The sequence below is a fragment of the Papaver somniferum genome, unplaced genomic scaffold (genome assembly GCF_003573695.1).
Source record: "Papaver somniferum cultivar HN1 unplaced genomic scaffold, ASM357369v1 unplaced-scaffold_150, whole genome shotgun sequence".
In the NCBI taxonomy this organism is placed as follows: domain Eukaryota; kingdom Viridiplantae; phylum Streptophyta; class Magnoliopsida; order Ranunculales; family Papaveraceae; genus Papaver; species Papaver somniferum.
Genome location: NW_020624377.1, coordinates 2,551,100 through 2,578,693, shown reverse-complemented (window position 1 = coordinate 2,578,693; position 27,594 = coordinate 2,551,100). Strand labels below are relative to the sequence as shown.

Here is a 27,594-nt window from a genome sequence, read left to right as displayed (position 1 = left end):
TCGAGCTGTATACAGTGTTCCAATTTTGCCAGTCTGACTCAAGTCTGACTCGTAATAGAGTGAAACAAAAAGCTAAAAACTACGTACGTACTATTGCATCTCAGTCAGATCGAGGTATGTAATCTCTCAGTCAGTTTTACATTTACAGCTTTGAGAGCGGGCATTAGATGTTTTTACCCACAAAAAAATATTTACATTTTTCTTGCAACATTTACAAAATTATTAAATCTTTGTGTATCTAGAAAGTTTTGATTTGTTTAGAACAGCTGTCGGGCCAACTTTTTAGCTTCATCACCTGGGAGAAGTTCTGTAAACGGTTCCAACTCTTCGCAACGCCTCGTTAGGCGTTTCATCTTTTTTCCAACCTGTTTCTTTGCCTTGTCAAGTTCTTTAGACACCTTGGCCAATTCAACTGACATTTCACCCAACTCCAGCTTTTTCTCTTCCAACTTCTTAGCAATGCCAGGATCTATCTGTTGTTGATGACTTTCAAAGTTCACTACCGGAAATCTGACATTAGGCTCCCTGGATTTGGACACAAATGACACATGCACATTGAGAAGCCCACTTCCAATGAAATTAGTGAATCAGCGATTCAAGTAAGAGAAGGTTAAAGATACTTACTTCTGTGGTCCGAGAGCCACGACGCCCCTGCCTTTTATAATGCCACCATCCAAAGATATTGCTCCCTCCTTTATATATCCATGTGCCTGGTACATTTGCTTCCTTGTTCCATAAACTTGGACCTCTCCAAATAGATTATAGAACAAGGTCTGTCGAAGATCATATCCTTTACTTGTTTTTGTATGCAAATGCTGGATGTCTATATTGACCATGTTGACAGCGTACCCTAAAAACCCTGATGGAGTCTCTCCCGGTGGATCTATCAAGTCAAGCTTTTTCTGTGGATCATTGCTTTTAGACTCTCCACTGTATGGACTGCCGAAAAACAAAAACTAATCAGGTGAAAAAATGTTTCTCAGGAAGCACATCTACCATATACAAACAAAATAAAAACCTCTGAAATTGCATAGTTCTTAACAGTTACGATATTACCAGAGGTCCTCCAGACATATAGCAAGAAACCCACAATCTATCGTGCTTCCGAGCTCAGCTGCCAATAGATGCAAACCACCAGCAGGATCTATTTCTCCACTTTTTTTATAATTTTCGAGACGACGTGCATTAGCAGAGGACTTGCACACCACTGCAAGCATGAGGTCTTCACCCAAATACTCCGCCAACATCCTGCAACATCAGGCATTAGAATAACACAAAAATTAGCTAGTTATAGTTCCCGATCCATAGTCAAGTTCTTGAAAATAAAAATGTACTGTCAAAATACCTGCTTAGGCTATCCGTGTTAACTGATCCTAGCAGAGCAACAATGCCTACTATCCCTGGCAGCATAGACTGTAAGCGAGGTGGAAGTGTGCACAAAACTGAAGCAGCTGTATTGTTCTTTTTGATTTGACTGATAATAACCTCTTTGTCGGTCACAAAGTTGCCCGACTGGCTAGTTGTTTCATGCTCAAATAAATCTGGAGATGCATCAATATTAAAAAATATTTTTGGGGTCAAATTTTGATCAGTTCAAACTAAGAAAATTGTAAGGCATCTCTATCGAGTAAATACCGAAGGAAGCAACTATTCATGAAGACATGTTATTCCAAAATATTTACTGTTAGAAGAAATTTAGCAAGAAAACAATTAAAGATCAAAGAAACAGATCTGACCTTGCAGTTCAGATATTTCTTGTACAATACATGTCTTCTTTTCTTTGAGCGCTTCCAGATTCTTTCCTTGCTCTCCAATAAATGTTCTAATCCTTTCAACATCAGAGCGAAGTTCCTGCAATGTAAAATGAATCAGCAAATCAGAAGATTCATGGGAATAATTTGCTCACTTGGAAAGACTATATTGATGTCTTATTTTAAGTTATGGAACAGGCTTTTCATGTGGTCTGTACCAATGCTTATTTTAGCATTTTAGACAGAGGATTATACAGGACAATCATCTTCATTCTGGTAATAAATCATTTTTATACTTTAAGTAGCTTTTAGACCACCAAATAGCAGAGGCAAGGAGTGGCCACAGCTCCCACTTCACCAAGTTCAACAAGGATTTCTTTCTCCTAAATCCTAAATCTAATCCCTTACACCACAGTTTTGCATGTAACTTCTCTTTTTTAGCCTAATTGATTTGAAACTCTCTTAAGCAAGTTGGGAACCAACCCAGAACTTCGAGACCAGTGATATTGAGCTCTTTCAACTTTAAGAACACGAAACTCTTAAGAAACATCTACATTATGATTATACCTTCACGTCACTGAGATTGTAGTTTAACAAAACAGAGGCAGATTCCTCCTGAGAGGGTACCATCCTTCCATTGGGACTTTGGAATTGCACGTCCTTGTGCTCAGCCATTAACAAAGCAGAGGCAGATTCCTCCTGAGAGGGTACCATCCTTCCATTGGGACTTTGGAATTGCACATCCTTGTGCTCAGCCATTAACGAAGCAGAGGCAGATTCCTCCTGAGAGTGTACCATCCTTCCATTGGGACTTTGGAATGGCACATCCTCATGCTCAGCCGTTAATGAAGCAGAGACAAATTCCTCCTGAGAGTGTACCATCCTTCCATTGGGACTTTCGAATGGCACATCCTCATGCTCAGCCAAATTGACCTCCATAGTTGGAGTTTGGACAACATTCACCTAGGCATCAGTTTCCATAATCTTAAATTCAAATCAATGGTTGTGCAAAAAATAATAAAAGACAGTTGTAGTCTTAATGTCTTAATAACCAGAAATTTTGTTGTATACCTTAACAAGCACGACAAGTTCAGGGTTGCAAGAATGAGCAGCCTCAAAACTGAAAATCCCTGGTTCTAGAGGAACAAATATGGAAGCCACAAGACACATCCCTTGCTGAAATGTGTACTCAATATCATCTAATACTGAGGATGCTGATCTTAGTATCAGGGTATGTGAACGGTTAGATAGAAAATCATCATGTATTGTTTCATCAACAGTTCCATCTGAACGAACAACTCCAAACATGAGACTGTCTAGTCGTGAACCAGCAACACAATTACCAGGTAACTGAAAGAAAATCAGTAGAAATTTCTGAGAAAATACATATATATCTCCAACAAGATTCACAAAAAACACTCATAAAATGCACTAACCGTGGACAGTAATCTCAGCTCTCTTCTGCCAATTTGGACTTCTTTCTCAAAAAGCAATTGTTCCTCGTGTTCAACAGAAAACAAAGCTGTTCAACGTGTAAATTAGAAGAAATTTTTTAACTTTTTATAAAGATCACAATAGTCGAGCTAGTTTCTTTCTATTTCTTTTTGAAAGGGAAATATACATAAACCGAAGAACAGAGCTGGAAAGTTGGTGTGAGAGAAGTCATACTAGACAACTCTCACCACCATAGCTAGTTTTTTCAAACTATAGAAGGGAACTCATGTTAACAAAAGTTGCAACTGGAAGCCAGGAAGGTCACAACTGATTCGGAAGTGAAAATGCAGTATACTAGAAAACTGCACGGAAATAGTGCCATGTCCCTTGCTCTATATTCCTTCATTTATAACTTGAAATATTGTAAATCTTTTCTGAAAGGAGGGATACATGTTAAGGCAGAGGTTAAATCAAAAATATAGGAAGGGAATAATGTACCAGTTTCTCCATAGCTCCCGGTGACCTTCAGGATTCCATTAAGAATGATAGATCCTTCAGCATCCACCTGACACCATCATTCAAATTGTATGACATGACCAAGAAATATATACCACATGCACACTGATCAAATGTTAGTTCGTAAATGGATGCTACGATTGACATAATTTGGCTAAGTAGAGAAAGTAGCCAGCAAAAAAGCTACAGCATCAGGATCTTAGCAGAATCCGAGACATAAATGTCCTTAATCCTTATGACTTCCAACTGTGCATACCGAGGATATATAATGGCCTGGAATTAAGCCAATTTCATGAATTGACAGATCTGCTAGAGGTGTTTTTATTGGCACTGGAACTAAATGTTACTATGTAATCGTGTTGTATATCAAGGAAAGGTGCAGATGAAATAGCAAAAGAAAAATTGTTGAAAGGATCCTCACCTTCCGCTTAGGACCAGCATTATCTTGAAAGCAAAATCCCTTCACATTTAATATAACTTCAATCCCTTCTTGAACATGATTACCATAACTATCGTACATCTAGGGAAAAATCAATAGCAAATGAGTGTTGGAACATGGATTCAACAAGCAAAAGGGTTCAGAACATTTTTACATATGCTTTTAATGGGAAAAGGAGATATAAGACACAAAATGGAATAGAACAATAATCATCAGCCACCAAATTTCATAGTTCTAGAGCTGGGATCCATAAAGTTAAACCATATTTTTAAAGGAAAAAAAAAAAGCAAGATGCTTTGTTCTATGTCAAAAAAGAAAAAGAAAATGACTAGGGAAAAGCCAATCCATGGGTTATTCATATCCAATAGCTTTTGATGGCTAAAGATATGAATGCTTGCATATAAACAAACAACAACTTTGATATTTGTACAGGTAATGCTTCAGCAACAAAAACAAGACAAATGTTTAGTTACAGGCATTACCTCTAACAGCACTTTCTCAATTACATCTCCAGGAAGCAACTCTTTCCCTAGATCTGGGATAAATGCCTCGACATGATGCAAGGATCCAGGGTGAACTGATACAAATAACAACCAAGTTAAATATAAGAAATGTTTTCGACGAGAGTTTTAAAGTACACGTAAAGTATTCGAATTTGGTTGAGTACAGAGATTTACCAGTAAATGGAATGGTCACAGATAACAGCTTATCATGTGAGCAACTTATCCCCAAAGATGCTTCGTACTCGGGTCGAATCTTGTCCAGGTCTCCTCCTTCAATTAAAATATCCTACAAGATACGGCAGTCATGGAAATATCACAAATGCTATTCAAATAAATAATATTATGGAAGATGTTTTAAGGGGGGTACAAATAATCATACCGAAACTTGGAGAACCATTCTCTTGTTTATAAATTTGACCTTCGGATTGTCAACATGGATGATCATAGTCCCTTGGCGGCATGAGCGGGATGTGACTGCAACTTCTAATTCAGGAATAGACGGGAATTGTATGTGGTTATCGTGTTCATCGTAGCACTCAATGAACAGTGGTGGAAAATATGAGCCAACCCTGTTGCATAGAGTATCAAAATTATTGCCAATCAAATACAAATAGAAATGAACGCCAATCAAATATGTCAAACAATACTTAAGGTAAGACTCCTACTTGCAGCAATGAATATTTATTCTAACTTGTTAACTAACTCGCTCATATCATGTTCTGTAAGCAGTCTAACCTTCTTAACTCACAAGTGTTGCAGTAATTTGTGGTTTCAAGACTGCCAAATGCATAATTGAGGCTCTAGATATACTGATGGTTAACTTCATGGTGTACAACAACTCGAGCAAAAAAACAAACTAAGAAAGCATGAAAATAAGATATTATTGGAAAACATGAAAATTCAGACTGAATTACCAAAATAAAAACAACATGATCCATGAAGGAAAACTTGTAGCTTTTAGATAACAAATGTATGACTTGTCCCTTACCTTAGATTACATGATGAAAGACTAATTTCATCACTTAGTCTCCATTGTGAGGCATTATTACGCGACTTGACAAGTGATGTTTTCTGACATTTTATCTCGCTGGAGTCTGTACAGATCTAAATAAACGAACCCAAAGATAGTGATACAATTGATCAGGACGTATGGTTGAACACTATGACCAAAGTCAAGAATTTAAAAGATCATAAGAACTTAAAAGGACATAAACTAACTCCATCAATCTTCGGCTGCTGGCGATGTTGGGGACTATGTAGGTCAATCTTTGAAGGAGCTTTTAGCTGCAACCTCCCAAGTTGGTGGTTCCACTCAGCAGGATCCATCTTGGAACACTATTAAATGAAATTTATTTATACATTAATTACTTAAAGAAGTAATTTCTGGAAACAATAACACTTCTAAGTAAGTAAAGGAAATGAACAACCTCTCCAGAATCAATCACATTGACTGGGAACGATAATGAGCGTTTTACATCCAAATAGGAACTTTTATCATCAACTTTGAGCAAGCAGCCTTTCTCAGCTGGAACTTCAATTGGTCTTTCAACAAATAACATAAAAACCGTCAGGAAGGATTATCTCGGCTTGGGAATACAATGATTAACTTAAGAATCTAAAATAATAAGATCTACCTGCATATAAGGCGCGCCTCTCCTGTAACAAACAAGAAAGAAAGAAATTTGATGTTGATAACCATTCTTGAGTAAAACAATACCACAAGAGTAAGACATTTAGTATCTTGACTGCATCTATCTAAAACACTACACATCCCACAAGCCCTAGTGTAGGTTCCATGTACTAGTAGTATGATCAATATGTTAGTTGTTCGTGTGGGGGTGAAATTTCCATGTTCCAAAGCATTTCCATAAAAGAAAAATATATTGTTACCTTAAAATACAGAAGGACAGGTACAGTAATAAGCCAAGAAGATCTCTAACATATGTCATTTGTTAATCATCAGAAACTCTCAGAACACATATCATGCTAACTACAGCTGAAGCTACTAGGAATGTTGGTTATTCAGAGAAACGAGAGGAGTGTGCTATTTGAGATATTCTCCATGTTAGAATATAAACTGAATATACTATATGGTAAACATAAAACTAGGGACAAAATCTTGACCGCGTATTATTCTAAAACAGTAGTTTATCAATCTTAAACTGTCTTGATTACATTACTAAATATTTTGGATATGCTCACATGTTCCCGTTATCTTTAAACATAAACTTTTATCTCTAAGAATGATAATTAAACTGAGTATAATGGCAGACAATCAAACACTGCATTTGTATTTATTGGTTTCTAAAGAGTACTTACCACCAGCATCCCCTTCAAACCCTTCTAACAAGATGAACTCTAAGGTTGCGTAGATTTTTTCTTGCTTGTCCCGGGGAATAATTTTGATAAAATTACCAGCTTTCCAGGATTGACCTTTCCTTTTTATAAACTTGTGCACTCTTATAACTGCATGTTATAAAGAAAACTAGGTAAGCAGTTTATGGTCAAGAGACTTTCAGTACAAACTAAAGAAGTACATCAGAGAACTAGACCGAATTCTCAAGAAACAACAATAGAAGAAAAACAGAGTATGAGTCAAGTATATAGACTTCCTTACCATCGGAAGAGATACCAAGCCCCTTTTTATTGGCTGGATTCACCACAAGAACAGGATGATCTTGACCACAACCAAGTTCCTGGTCATATGCGTCATGCATTTGCAGTACCCATTTTTCATACTCCTCCTCGAGTTGTAATAGACTCAAAGCCTTTTGATCTCTGTGTATTTCAAGCTTAATTCCTGCAAATAGAAAACTGAAGTTCAAATATGTTGGAAGGTCTTTATATTTTAGAGAAATCTAGCTATAGAAATCACCAGACTTCACCATGATGTCGGTGTTGATATTACAATAGAAGATACATAACTTGACATGTTCCTTAGAAGGCAATGAAAAGCAAAATATTACCATCCTTCTCAAGCAGTTTGCAACCCACGTTCTTCAAAGCAGTAGTAAATCGATGTTGTGGCGCTAAATCATTCTACAGTTGACAATGTATAACTTATTACAAGAGTACACATGATTTCACAGAAGAAATGACAAAAAGCACATAGGTACTTTCTGCAACGAATTTGGAGGTGACTGAAAGTGATGTAGCAAGAAATATGTCTTTGTAGAGTGTATTCAATACCTTAGGAGGAGTAGGATTGAAGCCAGCGTCTGTATCTGCAAAATCAGAAGAAATTCACTGAAGAAACTTACTGGATGGTATACATGATCTAAAAATAGAGAAGACCTCAGTGTGCTTAATGTTACTAATAAGTGACAAGTAAAGGGGTAAGGCAGTCAGTTACCTACTAAGCATTTCACTCTCAAGCTACATCTCCTCAACAATTCTGCCTTATCTCCCGTTCTGTGTTCAAGGTCCATGAAAGGAAGCCTTGGCTGTGGAAAAGCAAATACATAATATCACTATCAGTGTTTTGATATTGATATGCATGTCTGATGTCCCCTTCCATGTAACAATTCCATACACTCACCAATGGTGTAACAATCATGTAATAATATAGTGACGACAAATAGAAGAAGCAAATATAGGTCCATCTTAAGAAACTGCCTCGTATACTAATAAATCTAAAAGCCAACAGATTTTAAAATTCCTTCATTAATAGGCATAATGGATATCCTTTGCCTCAGCATACTCAACTAAAGGAAAAAAGGTAATGCATCTGCCTTATACAGAAAAAAATGATAAGAACAACAAAAGAAAAGATGATAAACAAAATGAATATAAAGAACAAATTTGGGCCTCACCCAACGAGCATCTGGAAGAAGACGACCTAGCCGACGAATGGATACGCGACAGAAAGTGTCAAAATTTTCAGAAATGCCACATTTATCAGCTTCTAGCTTCTCCAAAATCCTATCAATGCTTTCTTTACCCTAAATAACAGATTTACAAACAATTAAGAATATTGAAATGCTACAATAATAACCAGTTACGGTTGCTGGTCATAACAGTACCAATCTTGACCTACCTCACGAACAGGAAAGTAGACGAATTTCAGTCTGGCATTAGCTTCGACTAACCTTGAACCTGAAGAGATAAGGTGATACCATTTAGACAGAGACAGATGAGAGTATAAAGTACCAAATCGGCATTTTATATACCATATCAACCTAAGCAAGCCCGTGAAAGTTGTCTACGAAATACATTCATCTGTCCCAGGAAATTATACCCCATAAAATTCAAAAAAAAAAGTTACTGTTTGCTCATCTCTTTCAGAACCTTCATAACTACTAATTAGAAATATTTCAGGGACGCATGTTTTGCCCCATAAGGATAGTATTGGTCATTCATGAATAAAAGAACATGTCAGATACTCAGATAGATAGAACAATATTTGGAAATTGAGCATATGAAATTGCAGACAATTGATGTGCTTTTGAGGAAGAAAAGTGGAGTGGGAGAAAACTGTGCTGTTAAGAATACTGATCAGGTACTGTTGACTGATGTAAAGCTGGTTAACCGTCTTTAGTTCTTCAGCTGTTTTGTTTTTGTTGATTCTTTTAAAGACTTTATTGCTAATACATTTTTAGAGCTATCATATATGCAAACTTTACCTGGGCTTCTTGATGTCCCACCACTCTCATATGAAAAATGAAGCTGGAGAACAAACTCAGGACCATTACATGAATGCAAGTTTGTAATGGCCACTTCTCCCCCCTCGATTTCAGCTAAATCTTCACCATTAACCTAAATCATTAGCAACAGATCCCTTTCAGTTTCCTTATGAATTAGATAAAATTTAGAAATAAGGATGGGAAGACGAAAATATGCATAAAGGTCAGTAATTTGTGGGGATGTTTGAGGCTGATAGGAAGCCTAAAACAAACCAGATGGTCTCACTGAGAACAAGAACATTCCAACTAAGCCACAGAAATCAAACCTGAAACTCCACTGGCCTGCGGGTTTTGCCCGTCATAAGCTCATCATACTGCGATGCAAAAAAGAGATAATAAGAAATCAACGAGGACTTTGTTAAGCAAAGATTCACTCGGTTATATTTTGGTTATGAAGATAGGAGGAAAGATCTCCCAAGAGACATGTTTACTTTACTTAGCAGGAAAGAGGACCGCGAAAATCGATAAAATGTGCCAGAATAACACAAGAATGATGGAGAAAATGAATGACTTTACCCAACAAACAATTATGCCTCCAAAAATGCAAGCAGTACGTACATAGTACACTCACATTTAGAACAAACTAGCAGTCACTAAAACTGCGGCACATGCATTACTACTATATCCAATTCAAGTCATGTGCTTCAGGTTAAGAATTCTATTTGGAGAAGCCAAAGAGATGGCATCAAATGTAACGCATCAGTCATGAGATATATGATAGAAGCATCACATGCTTTACTACTATATCCAATTCAAGTCATGTGCTTTAGGTTAAGATTTCTATTTGGAGAAGCCAAAGAGATGGCATCAAATGTAACGCGTCAGTTATGAGATATATGATAGAAGCATCTCAAACCTGAACAAATCTCACTCATTCATCTATAGTACATATACTGGTATTTGATCAAACAAAATTAGGGAATAAATGGTGCTAGGAACCGCTGATACAGAAACTGCAGATGCTTATGGCAGAAAAAGATCAACAACAATGATGATCAATCTCTTGGTAGGACTCAAGAGGGATAAACAGACCTGAATGTATGGAAAATATATGTCTTTTAATCTGCATTGGAGCCGAAAGACATTTATTGGAGTTCGTTCCGGTTGAAGAATTTCTACCTTCCAAGCATACAAAAAAGAAGTTTTCAGAAGTTAATTGTACCGTAAAAGCAAAATAACATGTCTTTCACCCATAAGCCGCTATCATAAAATGTGCACAAACATAACCATATGGCAGTAACTGATACCTTGGTAAAGCTCCCATGAGGTGAAGAACTTAATTCATCGTCTAAGGGGTCCCTTAATCCCCCAGAAATCTAAGCCAAAAACAAACAGAAAAGGTTAACATGCTATCCTTGGTGACAAGAACATTCTCAAATATATAAGGAATCAAAGACTGGCTTTTGCTGAGTTGGGCATTAGTAGCTAGCTAGTCGTTTGGGAGGTTACCAATGAATGGTTATAATACCCTCAACAGATAAATTATACATGTTAACATACCATTCGGGCAGAGCATTATTCATACTAGAGAATAGGAATACCTTCCAACTCTTTCCACTAGAGCTATGCAGCAAAGCCTCCCTCTTTATATGCAACACGTAAACTTTATTGGAGTTCTTCATCTTTGACGAAACTATAGTGTGCCTGTTATGAAAAAAAGATGACATAAGTGATGTTGATGTTTTAATTGAACGGAAGATAATGAAGTGAAGAACTATGTAGAAAGCCATACCTCCCTAAACGCATTGATGCAACAGGTCCTCCATAGCCAAACATACCAAAAAAGGGCTGCATTGTTTAGAAAGCATGCTTAAATCCACAAGATAGATTATTATAGATGAATTTAATAAAAAGACCGCTTAATCTGGAGCAAGAGCAAGCAATTGTAGATTCCCAAACCAGGCGAAAAATAAAAAGGATCGACCGATGAATCTCTTATGGAAGTATCCATGTTCCTGTTATCTAGTCCCAATAAACTTTGTTTGTATCAGAATAATAGAACAGACAACAGTTATGTGCACGAAGCTTTACCTTCAAATATGGAGGCTTCCCACCTATAGCTTGTCTTCTAGATGAGCTATGAAGCGCCAAACCCGTTTTACCCCTAAATAAAATGTTGCATGTCAAGAACAAAGTTAGCATAAAAAAATGGAATAAAAGTAGACAATACTTGACATTTCAGAAGTGTGAACCTCCATTGTGCTTAGTGATCAGTACACCAAACATTTTCCTTTTGCTGTCATAGGATACAATTCCATCAGTTTGGACTCATAGTGTGTCACCCTTAACGAATATGTTCTAGAATATATTCAAAATCTCTGCAAATAAGTAACTAACAAAAGAAGCTATAATTATGCAACAAGAATTGAGTCTTAAGACACATGAAAATGTGGTCGAACATACCACTTGGCTATAGAATTTTCACCAACACCATCCATCCCCGGCCCGGTATCAGCTATTAAAATCGCATCATCTTTTACAACCACGCTGCACATAAAGTGGGGATGATCTTTATGTTTATAAGTTTTCAAAATTGATACTGTTACATTTATCCATAACTGATTTTTCGTCAATTAAAAGTGCAGAAAGTTCACTGCTTCTAAACAATAAAAGCAAAATATCATAACCGCATTACCTAATCATTCGCCTCTCATTACCGTTATTCGACCATACTGCTTGCAGGGAATTATCCTGGTAAATCAACCACATTATGGATTAAATTAGAAGTACAACCATGCAACCTGACCAACAACAACTAGATACCAATTAAACACATCCGTTTCGTACAGAACTTTGGGAACTTACAATTAAGTCGGCAAGAGCAGTCAAGAACGTATAGGAATCTGGAAGCTTTGATGTATTTGGAGTAACATCCCACATGTTCTGCAACAGTAAAAATAATGCAGGTAAGCAAAGCCCCTAATTTTATATGCTAGATTTCTTAGAATCAAAGAGAAAAGGCTAGCTATCTCAGTTCCTTGAAACACCAAAGTTGTTGCAAAAATGAGTTAGAATCCCAATCTTGTTAATTCAATCTCTTCTCTCAAATTGACATGCTTCAATTGACTATCGCCAAGATAACCAATTTGTTACCTCAAAATTCAACATTCTTGCCTCAAATTCAATTTGTTAATTTGACAATTGAATGTACATTGACAATTTCTTACCTCAAATTTGTTTGCCGGATTCTCTGTTCCATCCTACACCACACCAAAATCAACCCAAAATCATCATCAAAAAGCCTAATCAACAAATCTCACATAAAAATCAAACAAATCAAAAACGAACCCTAAAAAACACACTTACATTGAGTCTCAACAGAATCCATTGTTTCTGCTCATACCGTCCGAAAAAGATCCTATCTCTCCACTTATAATCATCAACAACATCTTGTAAATACAACCTCTCATACATCCAATCAATCTTCCTCTTCGATTTCTTCTTCACAGTTTCATCCCTACTATCCGTCAGATTCCTCACGTACTCTATCCTAACATGTTCCAGAAACTTCTCCACAGTCATCTGATCATTCAATTGTTCCAGTGTTAGTCCAACACTAAGTCCATTCGGTAATAACACTCTGAACTTATAAACCTTGCGAACTTCTTCCTCTCCATCTTCTACTTCTTCATATCTTCTTTTCCTTCCACTACTGTTACTCTCCATTTTTAACCAGAAATCTCTCAAAAATCAAAGCTAGAAAATGAGATTCAGTGATTCGGAGAAAGAAGATGAAAAGGAAGAAATGTGGATGAGATCAGAGAGGATGAGAGACGACGAAGTAGGTCGAAGTTAGGTCTGAGTGATGTTTTGAATTTGGGGGAATAATGATTTCTATTTTTGTGTAAGTCTTCTCTTTTTCTTTTTTGGTTCAGGGTTCAGAGACTATAGCTAGGAATAGGAAGAGACTACTGAGGAGACAGAAAGGAAAGACCAATCAGCACGCTCTGTAGGCTGACGCGTGTTAATGAAGGATACGATTTTGTTTTGTTGTATTGTTATTCTGATGGTCGGTTTGGTGTGGTGTTAACTGAACCGTTGAGGTGGGTGGGTTCCATTTTGGTGTTTACTATGATCTGCCATCACGGTGATGTGATCTTTTGGGTATATGTATTGGTTTTGGGACCACAATTTCATAATGATTTTTTTTTTTTGAAGGAAAAAAGTTTACGAATTTGTTTGAATAGTATAGAAATTATTTCTTGATTTCTGAAAGTCGAAAAAGTCAAAAATCGGTATGGAATTTCAGAACGGCTTTTAGAAGTTAATTTTTTGAAAGCAAAGTACTTTTTTTTCTGATTTCTGGGATTGAGTTCTGCTTTTAGAGAAACAAAAGCGCTTCTACTTCTGATGTCGAAACATGTTATTACTTTATGTGAAGCAAATTATTCTTGTTGCTAACTTCTGGCATTGACTTCGGCTTCTGGAGAAGCAAAAGTACTTTTGTTTGTGATATCCAAACGTCATTTGGGGAACTATTTAATCTTTTGGATGTAAAATTTTGGTCTCCTGCAAATAATACAGTACAATTTCTATAAAATAATAGATTTGGGACCAAGAAAATTTATTATTTTAAAGAGATATTATATTATTGATTTTTTTTTTTGGTCATCAGAGATTAAAATCAATCAATTGACTCGTATAAAACCTTGGATGGTAACCTAGCAACAAGTTGGGCACCAACACCTTTTTGAAGAGCAACACCTAACATATACAAAAGAAATTTACCTACACTACTACTAACGTCATTACAAACTAGACAATTCTTCAATCTCTTAAAAAAACACAAAGTATCATCACCTAATTCCCCCAACGTGGTAAAGGCTAGGACACCCAAACCATATCCATGTGAAACACGTTGATCTAAATATTTGTTACGTTTACGTAATACAGCGTTGGAAATAGCTTGGCATGGGACAAAAGCGCGAATACCTTCACCTGTGAAAGGTGAGACTCCGGTAACATCCATCCAAACATCCTGACCATTTTCCCGGTAAAGAACAAGGATATCAGCAGGGCGCAAATCTCTATTATCATCAAAAAGAAGACCAAGGGAAGCTTCCTTACGTATGGGCACGCCAGCTTTGCAACAGATATCAACGATTACGTCAAGCACCAGGTCATGTCGAAACTTGATCCCAACATCCTTAGCACAATAAAGAGCATGATCACCGAAAATATCCATGTGTCTATTGCAGCATGAGCATAGACTTTCGTCGACAAACAAGGGGATACCAAGGAGGTAGCAAACTACAGCTCTAAACTGTGTTGGTCCAAGACATTGATTCAGACCACTAATGGGTATGGCCAAAAGGTAATCTTGAGCATGCTTAACACGGTTGACTGCCAATAAATGGAATCTCTAGCAGACATAGAAAATTGGTTTGGGATTTGCTTCTTAACTGCGTCGAAATAAGTGACTGACAGGGAGTGCATAGATGTGGGGGCAGTATCATCAACGCAATAGTTAGAAGCTAAACCACATATCTGGATGAAGTTCTGAAGTGACGCCTGATAAGTCATATATTATTGTTTATATGAATTATTCAAGAGAGTCATACAGAATTTAAGTTGGCAACCGAGCGACAAGTTGGACGCCAACCCCTTTTTGAATAGCAACACCTAGCCTATGAAAAATAAAGCTGCATAAACCGCTACCAACATCATTACTTACCAAACAATTCTTCAAACGCTTGAAAAAGCATGTAAAATCTTCACTAAGCTCTCCCAAAGTAGTAAAAGCTAAAACACCCAAACCATAACCATGCGAAACACACTCATCCAAGTATTTAGTACGTTTACGCAAAATTGCCTTCGAAATGGCTTGTCCTGAAATAAAAGAACGAACTCCCCTCTCCAGTGAATGGTGAGACACCTGTGACATCCATACACACGTCCTGACCATTTTCCCAGTTGAGAACGAGGATATCGGCTGGACGTCAATCCTTGTTATTATTTGACGAAAATCCTAGAGCAACTTCCTTGCGCACGGGTACACCAGCCTTGTAACAAATATCCGCAGTTACATCACGAACCAAGTCGTGACGGAATTTAAGTCCAACATCCTTAGCACAATGAAGTGCATGGTCACCAAAAATATCCATAGGTTTATTGCAACACGAGCATAGACCTTCTTCAGCAAACAAGGGGATACCCAAGCGATAGCAAACAACGGCTTTGAACTGTCTGGGACCAAGGCATTGATTCATCCCACTAATGGGAACAACCAAAAGGTAATCCTGAGCGTGTTTGACCCGGTTACATTGTCACGGAATGTAATCTCTCGCAGACAATGAAAATTGGACAGGGATTTGCTTCTTAACTGCATCAAAATAAGTGACTGCCATGGAGTGCATAGAAGAGGGGGGGGGGGGGTATCATCGACGCAATAAATGGAAGGAAAACTACATACATGAATGAAGTTCTAAAGAGCCATCTAATAAGTTGAACCATTATCTGATGAGAATGAGCTGCCAAGTATCACCTTACTAACCGAAGTAGTCTAACTCTGGGAGGCAAGAAAACAATATGTGCGAGTAATATATTGTTGGTTTAAAGAGTGATTCCTAGTTTAGAGGTTCGATAATAGTTATCGATTATAAGTACAATATCGACTAACTTTATAGAAATTATTATATTATTGACTAATTACAATACAAATACAAACACTCCAAATATCTATCACATTTAAACGCATCTTGTTGCAATATAACGACATGACTTCGGGTCTTTTAAGAGCATTAAGAATTACTAGAAATCAAATACAACTTGATTTTAATTTTAAAGAAAAACAAACCAATATTGAATCATAATTCGAGAAAATTTAATAGCATTATTATTTTATACATTATTTGGGACCTATTAATGCTTAACGGGAACTTTTTAAATGTATTATTTTATGATTTTATCGAATTTATTATATTAGCACTAAGGGCCCGAGCCAGAAACATGAAATTTTATTATTTTAACGAAAATATTATATTATCAAGTATTAGTTTACAGAAGTTATATTGTAGGTATCATTGGATGGTAGCTACGGAACCAAGTCATTGGATGTACATATGTTATCTTATGGTCCATTGTTTTGAAAAATTTATGACTAGGTTCAATTCATACTTGTTATCAGGGCAACTCTTATAGAACAAAATTTCATCCACAAGTCCGTGATGGTCCATATGATATGGAAAAAAAAATGCTACTATGGAAAGAAAAACAATCCACAGACCAATAAGGTCCAATAGGTACTCCACATATTTGAAGAGTACAATATGGAGTATCCATTCGGAATATCGAATGGTCAGATAAGATATAAGGTCATATAGTGTTCGGATGAATTTCTTTTTTATTTGTTTTATTCTTTGTCCGGTCACTCGATGTCCAAATGTAACAACCTTTTAAAAAAAAATTAAAAAAATATTCGGTTATTCCCTAACAATGAAATTTTTTTTTACTTTTTTTTAATAATTTTCATAAATTAAGCATTGCTATTCAAAAAGGAGTTGGAGCCCAGTTTGTAGCTAGGTTACCAACCAAAAGCTTTGTATGGTTTTTTAAAAGTAATTTGATATTAGTATAATAAAAATAGAGAAAAAAAATATTTGTCCGGATTTGTGGATATCTATCTAGATTTTCCAAAGTGGAAAAAATATCTACAAGTCTTTGATCCTCCCTACAGGGATTATCTTTGAGATGTTGATGTTTATACGTACATATCATAGGAGTTTACCTTATGTCATGGTAGACTTAACTAGTATTTTTTTAAGCGCGTGAAACTTACTAATGTACCATTTTTACAAGTGCTGGATTTTTAGAAGTGTAAAAATTTAACTAATACTTATTTAACGCGTGAAAACGTCGTAACGTGTGTTTATTCGAGGTTAGATTGATCAATTTTTTTCAAAATAAAATAAAAAGTAATGAAAATATTAATATTAGTAAGATCCTCGATTTGAAAAAAAACTACAGAAGGTGGAATAAAATTTTACTAAGATCCTGATCCTCCATGGTATGATATTGAATTTTTAAAGTTAAATGAAATGATACATGTTCCATGACCTATAATCCTACGTACTCATATTTGCATGCTTCCGTCTTTTCTTGATTACCATAAGAACACATTGCAAGCTATTTATAAAATCGATTAATGAAGTATGTTGAGCCAGATCAATACCATCATCTTGAACATCACCTTCTGAATTACGTACCCTCAGCACCAACAGTTTCCAAATTTCCTCTGAAATTATGAGCTTCAGAATTGACTTTTGTATTTGGACCTTATAAATACTTTCGAACTCGGCTAATGAAGTATACTTACAGTTGGATCAACATCATCGTTCCCAAGTACATCATCTTATCGAACAAGGAGAGAAAAATGCGTATTTAAGGAAGAGGGAGGATCTCTTCACACTTTTATTCTCACATTTTAGACTTGTTTTTTGTGAATAAAAATCAAATGGTATCGAATTTGAAGGTAATATTCTGGAATATATTCCTCTTCCAAAGCTCTATATATATTCCAAAAATGAGTGCTTTCCGAGAAGTATAACACCACCATTTACTACTTTGAAAATGAGTCATTGAAAATCAACAACTTTTTAACCATTGAAATTACGATTGGTAGATGGTGAGGTTTAGTGTTTCGGAATACGCTCATTTTATGTAGGAACATAGAGAATCGCCAGAGGAATATATCCAAAAGTATTAGTTTCTAACCGTTATTATTTAATTTATTCACAAAAATGATATATAATGTGTGAGATAATGTGAGAATAAACTTGTAGGGGGATCCTCCCTCTTTAAGGAAATAAATAAAGTAATGACAAGTTCATTTTACTTGTTGAAAAGTGTCTTACGTTGGTAGAGATCCTTAAGTTTTCTTGTTAACAGGTTTACATGGTAGTTCTACTTTTTCAAGATAGCCAATTTATAGATTTGAAGTTTCCTCATTGCATTTTGAAAAGTTGGAAGGGATTTTTTTTCTTATTTGATCACAAATTCAGCCTTTCATCAATATGTGTAACTGATGTGATCCAAAATAATCAGTCGGTGACGATGGCGATTCATGTTGAGGTTTTATTTTTTTAACTGCTAAACCTCGTATCAGAAATTTCAAGTACATCCATTAAAGCTTCTATAGAAGAAGGCTAAAAGAATTTGAATGCTTAAAGGTAGATCGGTTTTGCCAAAATTTGATATTCTACAAAAGATTGAAGATTTGTGCTAAAAGTTTGTGAAATTACACCTTCTCTCAATCTATGCAGATTACTCTATTGGGTTAATCTATAATTTTTATAATAAATCTTAATATTGAAGGTGATTTTCGCAAGGTCTGTTCAATGTCTAAGAGCGTTATACTAGGTCTCTACCCTTGTGTGCACTTTTATATGCGACTTTGCAATCTTGGTATGAGATATTTAATGTTTTGCTCTGAAAAAGATTTTATCTTAATATATAGGTATTCTGTATTCAACGAATTGATGATCCTTTTGTTGTTTCTACTAATTGGATCGTTAATAAGAGTGGGTTCCATTCTGGTATACATTTTAATGTTGTTAGAGCATTGCTCGGTCGAACTCGCATGGGTTGCTATCTCAAGCATGTTTGTCAATGTTAGTGATCAAAACTATAAGTCTTGATTTCTAGTCTACTATAGCTAAGGTCTCGGACTAGGATAGAAAGTGTAGTTGGGCTCAAGAACTCCATAGAAATCATCATACAAGACGAAGGACTACTCAAGGAACCGGTGGATCTTCATCGACTAAAAGGTATGTGGAGACTTGAACTTATCTATCACTCAAAAGTCTATTTATCTCCTATCTTGAGACAAAAGTCGTTTTGATATATAGACTTAGATTATACACATTTGCTATTTCGAGCTGAGTTTATCTCGCCTATCTATTTCTTGAAATATGTGTTGGTAAGCTTTCGCTTTAGCCAAGTTCATCTTTACCTAGTGATGAAAGTCATGACAAGTTTCAATCACTTTGAAAATTGTTTACTTTGACGAAAAATAGTTTGTGAATAACAACTATAGAATATCAACGTCCTCTAAGAATGTTTCAATGATTGAAATGAGAGTTTAGATTATATAACCATTGGAGGATATAAGCATTGTTGTGGAAACACATATATGTATAAGTCCTTATTCCTTGAACCAAAGTTTGCGAACTTTGTTGATCAAGAGAACCGGAATGGTGGTGTGAGCCAAGTCCGCGAACTCATTCCGCGAACTAGTGGAAGTTCTCATCCCGAGAAATTATTTTGGAGTTTGTGAACTCCGTCCGGGAACTTAAGTCCGCTAATCCAGTCTGCGAACTTGAGTAGGTTATATCTGAAAACGATGTTTGTGAACTTATCCTTATATAAACTAAGGAATGCAAATTGCAAACCGTGGCTATATAGTTTATGAACCGATTCGAGTGAATCAAATCGTTTTTGCTTCAATTGTATCTTGTGTAGTTACATAAGATTTCCTTGCAATTGAACAACTCTCTAACTAGTTCATTTGAGTCACTTGAACTAGTTATGGTGAAGAAGAATATGGTTGATATGAAAGTGATCATATGGCTAACTATTTGGTTGACTATTGTTGAACCAACAAATGTACAAGTTTGGGTACGGTTACACAGGCCTAGAAACGTGCTTTTCATTTGTGTGTAACAAGCTAGTTTTCGATCTAACGGTTGAAATATATTAGCTTGAATCTAATCGAATTTTCATCTAACGGTGAATATTGAATGCTTTGTTACCAAGCTAACATTGATTGCAAAGCCTGATTTGAAAGACTATATAAGGGAGAACTCTAGCAACTGGCAAACCTAATCCCCACACCTTCTGTGTGATACTAGTTGTGCTAAGCTAGAGTCGATTCTCCTTTAACCTTTGGTTTCTTGTTCTAAACTAGGTTAACGACTTAAAGACTTCATTGGGATTGTGAAGCCAGGCCGATACTACTTTCTTGTAGTTGTGTGATCTGATTTTGCTGTTTCTATTATACGAGTACAATTGTAATAATTGGCTTGAGATTGATATCTCTGATAGGCAAGATATAAAAGAAATCACAAACACTTCGTCTCATCGTTTGTGATTCCGCAATATTTTTTTCGCTGCGTCGATTAAGATAATTGTGAGGTAATTGATAATACTAGGCTGTTCTTCGGGAATATAAGTCTGGTTTATCAATTGGTTCCTGTTCACCTTGATTTATCACAAGACGGAACAAAACTCGTAGGTATATTCGTGGGAGACGTATTTATCTATTACCGAAGTCTTTTCTGTGTGATACAGATTTGTTTATTAAAGTCTTCGACTTTGGGTCGTAGCAACTCTTAGTTGTGGGTGAGATCAGCTAAGGGAATCAAGTGCGTAGTATCCTGCTGGGATCAGAGACGTAGGAGCATAACTGTACCTTGGATCAGTGTGAGATTGGTTGGGGTTGAACTACAGTCCATACTGAACTTAATTTGGAGTAGGCTAGTGTCTGTAGCGGCTTAATACAGTGTGTGTTCAATCTGGACTAGGTCCCGGGGGTTTTTTGCATTTGCGGTTTCCTCGTTAACAAAATTCTGGTGTCTGTGTTATTTGTTTTCCGCATTATATATTGTTATATAATTGAAATATCACAGGTTGTGCGTTGTTCAATCAATTAGAATATCCGACCTTTTGGTTGTTGATTTAAATTGATTGACACTTGGATATTGGTGTTTGGTACCATCCAAGTTATCTCTCTAATATTTGATAAAGACTCGCAGATTTCTATTTGCTTGAGTATATATCAAATCGAAAGATTGAGATATAAACTCTTTGATATAAGTTTTATCTAAATTGAATCTGTCTAGTTGATTATCTAGAAAGTATATTGGAGTTTGTCCATACAGATTGCTAAGCGAAATATTGGGTGTGGTTGTTGTACCCCCACTTTGTCAAATGCCAATACTAATTTCCCTTTTGGATAGCACATGAGAATTTTTTGTTTGACTTCTAGAAGTAGAAAATCCAGAAGTCAGTTTAGGGATCAGATTTCAAAATGGCTTTTATAAATCGAATAGTTAACTTTTTGTGAAGAAAAATAGTTTTTCTTATGACTTTTGCATCTGACTTTTGCTTCTGAAATTTGAACATGCTATATAAATCTGCCTATCGGTTGATGCGGGATAATGTGGGATTTTATATTTTTTTGTGCATTGGATTTGGGACCCACAACAAGGTTGAGACTTCGGACCAGATGGAATGGATTATCTAATTCTTTCTACTCTTGACGGTATTCAAATGTAATTTAAATGTCTTTTTAAAATCCGCCACTGCAACAACCATCTTTTATTTTGGGAAACTATGAGACCGAGTAATTATTGGTAAATATGCTAGTTTTTTTATGGTCCATTGTTATTTAAATTTTATGACTATGTTCATTTTTCATGTTTGTTCTCTCAGACAAAACTCACTTGGCGAACTTGAATCCTACTATAATTTTTTCCCACCTTGATTGAGTATCGGGGGCTACCAAAACGAATAGAAAATACTAAGATACCCTTCACATCAACCCTAACCTTAACCCTATTAGAGCATTGCTCGGTCGAACTCGCATGCGTTGCTATCTCAATCATGTTTGTCAATGTTAGTGATCCAAATTGTAAGTCTTGATTTCTAGTCTACTATAGCTAAGTCTCGGACTGGCGATTCATCATACAAAAAGAAGAACTACTCAAGGAACCGGTGGAACTTCTCGACAAAAAGGTATGTGAAGACTTGAACTTATCTATCACTCAAAAGTTTATTTATTCTATCTCCTACTTCTTGAGACAAAAAGTCGTATGCTATATATAGACTTTGATTATACACGGTTGGTATTTCGATCCGAGTATACCTCGCCTATCTATATCTCGAAATATGTGTTGGTAAGCTTTTCGCTTCGGCCAAGTTTATCTTTACCTAGTGACGAAAGTCATGATATGTTTCAATCACTTTGAAAATTTCTTTGACAAAGAATGTTTCAATGATTGGAATGAGAGTCTGGATTACATAACCAATGGTGGACATAAGCATTGTTGTGGAAACACATTTATGTATAAGTCCTATTCCTTGAACCAAAGTTTGCGAACTTTGTTGATCAAAAGAACCGAAAGAATGGCGTTGAGCTAAGTCTGCGAACTGCCGAAGTTCTCAAACCCGAGAATTTCTAGTTGACAAAATAGTGCGTGAATCTAAGTATGCGAACCCAGTCCGCGAACCGGAGAAGTTCTCATCCCGAGAATTTCTGTTGGAGTTTTTAAACTCTGCCCGGTAACTTAAGTCCGCGAACCAAGTCTGCGAACTTAAGAAGGTTATATATCTGAAGATGATTTCTGAACATAAACTTAAAAAGACTAAGGAATGTAGTTTGCAAACCGTGGCTATAAAAGTTCATGAACCGATTCGAGTGAATCAAATCATCTTTGCTTCAATTGTGTCTTGTGTAGTTACACAAGAATTCGTTACAATTGAACAACTCTCTAACTAGTTTATTTCAGTCATATGAACTAGTTATGGTGAAGAAGAACATGGTTTATATGAAATGCTCATATGGATAACCTTTTGGTTAACTATTATTGAACCAACAAGTGCATACGTTTGGGTACGGTTAACAAACCTAGAAGCGTGTATTTCAATTGTGTGTAACAATCTAAGTTTTTTATCTAACGATTGAGAAATATTATCTTGAATCTAAACCAGGTTTTCATCTAACGATGAATATTGATTGCTTTGTTACCAAGGTAACTTAATGGAAAACCCTGATTTGAAAGAATATATAAGGGGACATCTAGCATCAATGCAAAACTAATCCCCACACCTTACGCGTGATACTAGTTTGCGTGCTAGAGTCGGTTCTCCTTTAACCTTTGGTTTTCTTCTTCTAAAACCAGGTTAACGACTTAAAGACTTCATTGGGATTGTGAAGCCATACCGATACTATTTTATCGTAGTTGTGTGATCTGATCTTGCATCTTCTATCGTACGAGTACAATCATGTTGATTGGCTTGAGATTGATATCTCCGATTGGAAGGATATAAAAAGTAATCACAAACATCTTCGTCTTATCGTTTGTGATTCCACACCATCTTTTTTCGCTACCATACGATTAAGATTGTTGTGAGGTGATTGATAACTCTAGGATGTTCTTCGTGAATATAAGACCGGATTATCAATTGATTCCTGTTCACCTTGATTACTATCAAAAGACGGAACAAAACCTTTTAGGGTTTATCTGTGGGAGACAGATTAATCCTTCGATAGACTTGTCTGTGTGAGACATATTTGTTTGTCATCAAGTCTTCGACTTTGGGTTGTAGAAACTCTTAGTTGTGGGTGATATCAGGTAAGGGAATCAAGTGCGCAGTATCCTGCTGGGATCAGAGGCGTAGGGAGTACAATTGTACCTTGGATCAGTGGGAGACCGATTGGGGTTCAACTACAGTCCAATCCGAAGTTAGCTTGGAGTAGGCTAGTGTCTGTAGCGGCTTAATAAAGTGTGTGTTCAATCTGGACTAGGTCCCGGGATTTTTTTGCATTTGCGGTTTCCTCGTTAACAAAATTTCTGGTGTGTGCGTTATTTCAGTTTCCGCATTATATTGTTTTATCTTTATAATTGAAACAATACAGGTTGTGTGTTAGATCATCAATTAGAGTAATCCAACCTTTGATTGTTGATTGTCATTGATTGATCCTCGAATATTGGTTTTGGTACCATCCGAGTTATTCCTTGTATTTGATTAGGACTCGTTAATTTCTATTATCTTGAGGAAATCAAAACAAGAGAGAGATATTAACTCCTTGAGATACTTTTACCTAGATTGAGTCTGACTGTCTAGTTGATTCTCTAGAAAGCATTTCGGAGTTAGTCCATACAGATTGCTAAGAGAAATATTGGATGGTTTTGTTAAACCCCCGCTTTTTCAATTGGTATCAGAGCAGGAAAACACGTTCAAGACCTTACAATTATGTGTTGTAGCGATCTGACTCTATGGGCAGTTGTGCTATTGATAGCAAAAGGAATATGTCCTAAAACTACGTTTTATCCTAACCTGCAAGTGCACAGGATCTAAAGTAGAAAGTGAATAAGCAGGGGTTTGTCCACAGGGACTTGGAGGGAGCTATTGTTGTTTTCCTAAATTTCCTAACTAATTTCCTAAACTAAGTGACAGTGGGAATGAAGGTGTGATTCTAGGGTTAAGATTTCCCCTTCACCTAGCTAGTTCACCTAGGTTAAGTTTTTGTCATATGGCTAGTTAACTAACCTTACAGCCTTAGCTAACCCCTAGTATTGGCTGTCTGTTTAAGGCACAGGCAATCACAGGTCAACTAGGCAGTGGATTACTAACTAATATAGCTGATTAACCCCTTAGAACCACCACTGACCCCTAGCATTAGTGGTCTTCTTACAGCACCACTAGTCACAAGTCAGTTGGGCTTTTAGGAATCTAACTAGCCTAAGCTATTTTGAGTTCAACAAAAACTATCCTAATGGCTAACCATCATGGTTCAAGGGTCCTCTCACCCTAGTGGTGGATTTAGAACATAAATAACATTTGAAGATAGCAATAGATTGAATTAGGCAGTAATTGAACTTGGAATTTAAAGTGAAACAAAGAACTGAACATAAAAAAACTACACAGTTGGGGAACTGGCTAGTCCAATTCTCCCAATTTTGACACTGGCTAGTCCAGCATGCCCTCTACAACACAACATACATCCTATTTATACCCAAATTTTTAGGGTTTACAATTTTCCCCCAAATTGGCAGTTGAGATTAGGGTTCGACTTTACCTAATTTGATGGCACAATCTCTCCCCCATGCGTCGACCCATTCTTCCTCTGACTCTCCTGCTCCATTCCCATGTGTCAATTGCTACTCTAGACTCGCCTAATCGATTGATTTTTCTTCTAGGGTTTCAGAGAAAGGTGAGAAGAAATATCAATCAAATAGGGGGCTAGAAAGAGGGGGTGATGATGGTAGTGATGGGTTTAGGTTTAGGGTTGGTTTGGTGGCGTAGGGAGTGGTGGTGGCGAGGTCAGAGCAGGTGGAGAAGATGGAGGTGGTTCTGCACAGGGTATGGAGGAGGAGAGGTCGATGGAAGAAGGGGAAGGGGATGTTTGGTAGGGGTATATGGCTCGGATGTTATGGTGTTGAGCGGTTTCAGCGAGGGAAGATGTTATGCGATCTGCGCCGTAGGATGAGAAGATGGTAGGTAGATCTGACGGCGATGCGGAGGCAAGCGATGAGCGACCGTCGGATGAAGGGATACAACGAAACGAACGGCACTTGGTGGAGTTAGGTACTGTAGTGTAAAGCGGAGATATCAAACTTTGATGCATAGCAAGGGAGCGACCGTAGGATGCTTCTGAGAACTGTTTTGACGGCTGAAAACGCAAGCGGATATGGATTTGGGTTTTAGGCTTTTGGGTATAGAATATGGGTTTAAGAAATGAGTTTGGGCTTGGGAAATCTTGAGCCCACTTCTTCTTTAAGAACAAATCTTCCTTCTTGAGCCCATTTCTAGTCTTTTGGGTTTATGCGCACCATTCTTCGCGGCTTCCTTGCGTAATTTCTTCCGGCTTTTCACTACTTTTCTGCTCTTTTCGCTCCGCAATTCATCCAAACTTTATTTATTACCTAAAAATGCAAAATTAGTTAATAAAAATATTTATTCTTGGAAACAAAGAAAATACAGAATATGGGATAAAATGTAGAATTAATGCACAAAAGATGAGTTAAATGCCAACAAAAAGATATAGAAATATGTACTTTTTAGGACTCATCAAATACCCCCAAACCTGAATTTTACTTATCCTCAAGTAAAACAAAACTAAGGAAATCCTACCTATACCACTGTCGCTGGTCTCTCGAATGCATTTAGCGTATGCACTAAGCCTTTTAAACCACTAAGTGTCCCTAGTGGACGAGTGAAGTCTCGTGAAGGTTTGCTTAGAACGTACCTACAAAGTTCTAGGTCAAAATATAAGCTCATATTCCATCAAATGTGACATGTGCAAGACAGTTTAAGCTCACAGCAAAATGGAGATGTCAATCTAGCTATCAAAGGCACAATCCTAGCACTGATAACAAATAAAGACATGTGATAAGAGTGTAAAGTGTATCTACACATGTGTAAAGAAAGATCGGATGTTATGACTACTAATCACCAAGAGATAGTTTCTCAGGCTAAGAACCAAGGTCGAAATCTAGCTAGCTGTCCGGACTTTACGAGAATTGTGAATGAGTTGGAGGTATTTCACAATTACTCGCGTTGTACATCAATGGCATACACCCTTCCTTGCTTATTACAATAAAACACAAAAGATGACTCTTTACATGACTCTTATTTACATTGACTACTCTCTTTTATTTTTGGAACAAGAGAGGATGGAATTGACAAATACTTGATTGATTTTTTCATTTTTTTTTTTTTTTTGAAGAAGAAACACTTTTGATACATATACAAAAGGAAACAAAAGATTACATGACACTTTGCAAGAGGTAGCCCTTTTTGATGCACCCAGTTAAATTCGATGGTTGTCTTTCTTAATGTAACCTCCACCTTCTATCCCAACCAACCAAAGAACAAGCTAGTCAAGTTTCGTTCAGTATTCTAAAGTGATTGGCAATCGTGACTTCCTATCAAACACCTTGAAGATCGAGGCTATACATGTATTGGTAGATCGTGCGCGTGCAAATTTCTTATCACTATGTGAATTGTGCTAGAATCAGGGGTGCCTAAATATCTAGACTAAGACTCCTAATAATTACATATTTGCACAAGAGTCAACATTTCAAGGTAAATGAGCTCGATTTTTATGTTTTGTTTTTTCAATTTTTCATTTTTTATTTTCATTTTTCATTTTTTTCAAAAAGAAGGAGTTCTTGTTTTCAATTATGGCATATTATCAAAGTATCTACTTTTCACCCCCAAACCTAAACTAAACATTGTCCTCAATGTTTCAAAATATGAACAAAATTATAATACAACATATGAAGAGGATCATGTTGAGTAGAGAAAAAGGAAAGAGAATACCCGATTTCGGCGAAAGCAATATTAGAACTCCGTTATTCAAGGCAAGAATCCAACATATGTCAGCCGAGATCATATTGGATTAGCAAAATATATACAAAAGGAACAAAAAGGTTTTTAAGAAATTTTATCTACTGGATTATATACAAAAAATTCACCATACACTAACAATCTAAAGAGTTGAGGATCAACCCAAAAGACGAAGTGTAGAAACAAAGAAAGTTTCA

General features: G+C 36.5%; 1 protein-coding gene across 1 annotated transcript; it reads right to left on the bottom strand.

The window, feature by feature from the left end:
• Positions 1-60: 60 nt before the first annotated feature.
• Positions 61-13,170, bottom strand: LOC113336107 (structural maintenance of chromosomes flexible hinge domain-containing protein GMI1-like). The gene is made up of 36 exons (XM_026582105.1): positions 12,632-13,170; positions 12,493-12,525; positions 12,131-12,208; positions 11,961-12,016; positions 11,729-11,812; positions 11,357-11,429; positions 11,058-11,113; positions 10,867-10,969; positions 10,573-10,641; positions 10,358-10,444; positions 9,592-9,639; positions 9,266-9,398; positions 8,680-8,738; positions 8,456-8,584; positions 7,996-8,086; positions 7,833-7,867; positions 7,610-7,682; positions 7,261-7,443; positions 6,963-7,109; positions 6,278-6,299; positions 6,071-6,185; positions 5,862-5,978; positions 5,632-5,747; positions 5,023-5,212; positions 4,818-4,929; positions 4,623-4,717; positions 4,123-4,221; positions 3,684-3,750; positions 3,188-3,273; positions 2,823-3,101; positions 2,319-2,714; positions 1,737-1,851; positions 1,346-1,541; positions 1,057-1,248; positions 625-939; positions 61-525 (listed from the first exon to the last, which is right to left on the bottom strand). The coding sequence occupies exons 1-36, from the start codon at positions 12,989-12,991 to the stop codon at positions 258-260; spliced, it is 4,677 nt and encodes a 1,558-aa protein (XP_026437890.1). The 5' UTR covers positions 12,992-13,170; the 3' UTR covers positions 61-257.
• Positions 13,171-27,594: the final 14,424 nt, after the last annotated feature.

Bases quoted from the DNA above. Each gene is read 5' to 3' on its own strand.
- LOC113336107 (XM_026582105.1), bottom strand. From the start codon at position 12,991: ATGGAGAGTAACAGTAGTGGAAGGAAAAGAAGATATGAAGAAGTAGAA. The intron at 5,748-5,861 runs GTTAGTTTATGT...TCGTTTATTTAG, and splicing joins AGCAGCCGAAGATTGATGGA to ATCTGTACAGACTCCAGCGA. The intron at 526-624 runs GTAAGTATCTTT...GTCCAAATCCAG, and splicing joins GTGGCTCTCGGACCACAGAA to GGAGCCTAATGTCAGATTTC.